Raw genomic sequence first — 5,000 nt, forward strand, 5'->3', positions numbered from 1 at the left:
AAAAGTTCCCAAATTGCACGAGCCGTAATTTTGAGAACTTTCAAAACATCACTCGTGCCCACAAATCACGAAATACACTCGCACGTTCATCGACAGTTCGTAAAGTCACGTGACAAGACGTAACATCTGAAATGGGTCTATACTCATCGCCGGTTGTCAGAGACTTGCCAAGTCTCTTTTTCATGTAAATAGGAACTATTCTTCCAGCGCTTCAATTAAATATGCAAGTCTTTGGCCTCGTTTTCAGGTCTTTCCTCCTCGGAAGCGTTGCTAAAATTCATAACACCCCTCTGTACCATGATTCCAAAGGCAGCAAGTGGCGATCCCTCAACAAATAAGTCTGAACGTCGGTCCACTTTAAGTGACGGGTTGTTGTGAAGTGTGAGACACAAGTGCCATCGATTACGAATTTTTCTTGATTGCCGATCTTGAAAAGATTTCATACGAAAGGTGTTCATTACGTCTGTAAATAAAAAGAGAAAGAGGGATCTTGGAATAGGACAACAAAATTTTGATTTCAATAATAACTTTAAAAATCTAAAACATAGGACTTCATCTTTTAAAAAACGTGAAAATAGAATCGGCATATCCTTGGGCACAGCCCAGATCTCATCATGAATACCTGCTCGGTAGTGGGCTCGATTTCAATTAAAGTAATCTACGATATGATTGAAAGTTTTAAGTCCACGTTACCAAAGGTCGCGTGCGTAATGCACTGGAACTATGTCACAACAGCACAGTTTTTGTCGCGAAAGTCCTTCACCTGGCCTAAGGGATGGACATAGAAAATAGTATATTTTAGAAAGTGTACTGGGAGTTTTTTAGTTTTGTTCCATTGAACTCTAATTTTGAGACATACCAATTTCCGAGGACAAGCTTAATTGTTCCTTCAATCACTCTTTTATAACATTGGTTATCTGTCCCTTTGCTCATTTTGCGCAAGGCCAATTTCGGCTACACATGATCTAGTTCTTTTACCATCCAAACATTTAACTATCATAACATACTTGCGCTTTCCTCGTCAAACGTAGCATGGTTCATTTCACCCATGCTTTCGTATGGACTATGATTTTGCTTATCAATCGTCGTCTTGATCAGAAGTTGGCAAAATGTTACCAGAACTGGATTAGCATGGGTGTGTTCCAAAAGCAAATATCCAACGTACGCGTTAAAGCCTGCAAAATAGATATTTTTAAAGTGTTAAAACTTCTAACATCGTTAGCTATTGGAATTGTTGGTATTGATCAAGTGCGCTCAGGAGCTAATGATTTGGGAATACAATTCAGCAACCTCTCTTAGCTATTGCAAATGAGGTATAGAACCTCATCAAACGCACACAGGAGCCAATGCTCACCTTCCTCTCGTAGTTGCTATAGCCCTTATACGTGATGACGTCTGATAAGCCGCTTTCACCACCAAGCCTCAAATTCGAAAATGAAACTTGTAAAATTTAGCTGAGCTAAATCCCAAAAGAACAAGATGATGTGAATAATTCTGTGCAAACGAGGCTTGGTGGTGAATTTTTAAGCATATGAGGTCATCGTGCATAAGGACTATTCCAAATTAGGTACAGAACCTGACCAAGGGGACACAAGAGATAATTATTTGGGATTGCATTTCATCAGTCTACCTCACTAAAGTTAGCCAATCAAAATGAAACGTCTCAAATTGCGTGAGAGGTACATAACTTGCTTTTGGACTTTTTCGTGGAAAAACAGCAATCCAAAGATTACCAGGTCTTCGCAACGATCACTTCAAAACAACGGTACTTATGATAAACTAGTTGCTCTGCACCGGGGAATTGAGAACAACTTTAAAACCAAAGTCCTCAGCAGGATTCGAACCCATGACCTCCGTAACGCCGGTCAGTTGCTCCTCCACCCATTCAGCTACAAGAGCTCCTAGGGAACGCACCCATGTCCATGTTTTCAACCAACCTCTAAGGAAACCAGTAACAATAGTGAAATGTACGACTTCTGGTGGACGAACAAAAGAAGATAATGAGAGATCTTTTGTTTTCGTCCGCAAACATGGCGGCGATGACGTCACGTGAAAACCTTTTATCTTGACATCCAACACGAAATGGCCCTTTAAGTCTAAATGGTTAGCGTTATTTTTAGCTTAGGGTAAACGCAGCTGTAAATCCTTACTTTTATAGCAGCATTTGAAGGACACTGTGACATTAATTGTTTGTAATCCGAGACACGAGCAATGTTGAAGTTTGGGTGAACGGCAAGAGGACGCTTCTTGAGGCTTATTTAAATCCGCGTGCATTACGAACATTTCTGGACATATTTGCCTCTGATTTTTCAGTTATCAAATTTGCCAGTTGTCAAGCAAGTAGTATATCAGGACATCGACATCCTTCCCACTGACACACTACAGTGTTAACATCAATAGTTGCACTCATGGTACTTAGCTGTTCGCTCCTAGACGTAAGCTCCTAACGCAACTAATCTACTAATCAACAACGAAGATTGCTCGTCAAACCTGGGTCCCGAAGCTCAAAGTCACGTGATAACACGCTTTTCTGCGTGCGCCCTAGGAACATGATACCAGTAACAGCACCAATGATCACACGTTTGAGGCAGGAAAACAATCCAAGAAAGATGTTGAAAAAGAACAAGAAAAATGTGCAGACATGGAAAAGTCGCCTGTTGAGAAAGAAAAAAAAAACGTTTCGTGTTTCAATCGAATCGTGAATAAAAATAAAAAAAAACTTGGTTTAATTAAACATGGTTGATAAAGGTAAATTATTGTATCTCTCAGATAGTACGCACACTGGGATTGGTTAAATTAGCGGGCCGTATTCTACAGTACGGCCCGCTAAAATGAATTTGAAATTTCGATAAAACATTCTCTAGCAACTGGTATCACGTCATTTCAAGGCAATCTTTGTGGCAGTTGAACCTTCCGCTTGACTTCACCTAGTGTCCTTTCCGCGCGCCTGATTACACCTCAAAGATATACAATGACTGTCATGGAAGGATGAAAATTATCTTCTTCCAACTCGTGTCTCTCTTTTGAAAAGTTACTTGATATCTGTCACGAGTCCATAACCCAGAAGTGTCGATCTTTCTCATTTGGCCTTGGTTACTTTTAGAATATGGGTCCCGCCAAATTATGGCCAATCACATTGGCACTGATGCCCACAACACCTCTGATTAGTCCGCATTAAGTAACCTCAAGAGGGATTACGCATGCTTAATGCAAAATTATGGATAGTGCAAGGAACACAATACCGTCAAGTTTTTTTTTTTTTCTTAAAAACTCTAGCAGTAGCCGTCCTATAAATAGATAAAACCGAGCAAGAAGAAAGGAGAAGAAGCAAGAAGTGAGTTTATATCAAACAAGTGTCTTCCATTTTTGGCAAAACGCATATTTTAGTCTGACGTTACCCGTTTGCCGTAAACGAAGTGTTAAGTTACTCTAACGTCTTTCTATTATTCCCGAAAATGCATGTGTTGGGAAATTTAACCTCTTTGCCGAGTTTTTGACGAGCTACCGAAATAATTTTTTTCTTCCGGATCAAAACGCCACTTTACCACTTGGCTTTTCTTGATAGACAAAAATCACGTCATGAATTAGGCGAATGCGTTTCCAGTCCTTTCCACTTTTCTGCTGAACTGCATATCCAGATTCAGAATTCGAAAAAATGTTTCCTTCGCTTTCAAAAATTAATGTCACCAAGCATTGGACAAATTTCATAAATACACATGGTAGTGGAAATGCGTAGATTTTTCTGGTGGACACAGTAGAATATTTAACTTAACCTGCAATGGCGTGGAAAGTCTTGTGACGCGAATGGCGGTTAAGTGGATCTTTAAACAAAATATACCCTTACGGAGACATGCGGGGAAAAATGAATATCTGGATTCTTAAAAGCGACGAGTAATGGACTTCGGCAACAATCTATCGCACGTCGAGCCGAAATCAAAGTGAGCTGCATTTCTAATATTTTACCAAGTATGCTGTTATGTAGAACACTGAAACCAAATGGAAAATTATCTGGTAACTTATGGGTTCAACAAAGACAGAAAACGAATCGAACAACTTAAGTGGATGTGTGATCTCTGTTGTCTGGCTTTTGTATAATTTCATTTGTACTCAACTCTGCTCAGTCTTCAGGTAAAAAAATAATTGGAAATGTGATAGCCAAGAATTACTTGAAAGAAAGCTTTTCGTCTATTTTATGCTTCACAATTCAAGGGAAAGGTTCTTCATGGAAACAGTTTGATCCTGAAATTTATTTTGTTGCAATATTGCGTATCTTCTCTTCACGCACGAAATGAAATAGGAAGGGGTTTTTGCCTCTAATAGCAAATATGTTGTTTGTTTCAAATAAAAATTCGCTGGAAAAGGTGGCCTTATGAATTCATCATGTTTTATAATATGCCAGCTTAATTGGATATTTTTTATGACAATAGTAAAGAATTTTTCTGTCAAAATGAGGTTAGCGTCTTTCTGGTGCGTTAACTTATTTAAATCTACCATGTGCGCCTCGTGAGTTATTATTTGCCGTCTGCCGTAACCTTCATTTCCACTCTCAAAATTACCTTCAGAACCTATTTTTTGCGTAGAATAAGCGTTTAGAATGATGTTCTTGTCTTCTGTGGTGATACTTAACGATTCGGAAACATTTTGTGAAAAAATATTTATAACGGATCACACGCGCAACTTGATCGCCCGATTATGCATAACATCCACATGGCCTTTTGATATCCTATTGAAAAAAGTAGTAAAATATTCGCGGACCGGTCGATTTCTCTGAAATTTGAAACGGTGATTGCTAAGGAATTGAGAAAGATTTTTCACAATAACTAAAAATTTCTGTGTTAAGCATGAGAATTCAACGAAGAGGTAAATGCGACAAAATTTGTTGCGTGCGTTGCTATTTTTGTTTTGATTGTTGTGCAAATTTTGACAGAGAATATTAAATTATGAAAAAATATCTATGGATAGCTCGTTAAAAAATCTTTATTTTTAGTGGTTATTTAACC

The 5,000-nt window shown here is 38.6% G+C and overlaps 1 protein-coding gene across 1 annotated transcript in view; it reads right to left on the bottom strand.

Moving 5' to 3' along the window:
* Positions 1–215: 215 nt before the first annotated feature.
* Positions 216–5,000, bottom strand: part of LOC137991260 (stimulated by retinoic acid gene 6 protein-like) — a 55,134-nt gene continuing 50,349 nt past the window's right edge. Inside the window, exons 16-18 of the mRNA XM_068836373.1 lie at positions 2,491–2,654; positions 1,008–1,175; positions 216–463 (exon numbers count right to left, since the gene is read on the bottom strand). Coding sequence (XP_068692474.1) covers positions 216–463; positions 1,008–1,175; positions 2,491–2,654 — 580 coding nt within the window. The remainder of the gene's footprint in view (positions 464–1,007; positions 1,176–2,490; positions 2,655–5,000) is intronic.

This window comes from Montipora foliosa, chromosome 2 (assembly GCF_036669935.1).
Source record: "Montipora foliosa isolate CH-2021 chromosome 2, ASM3666993v2, whole genome shotgun sequence".
NCBI classification, from domain to species: domain Eukaryota; kingdom Metazoa; phylum Cnidaria; class Anthozoa; order Scleractinia; family Acroporidae; genus Montipora; species Montipora foliosa.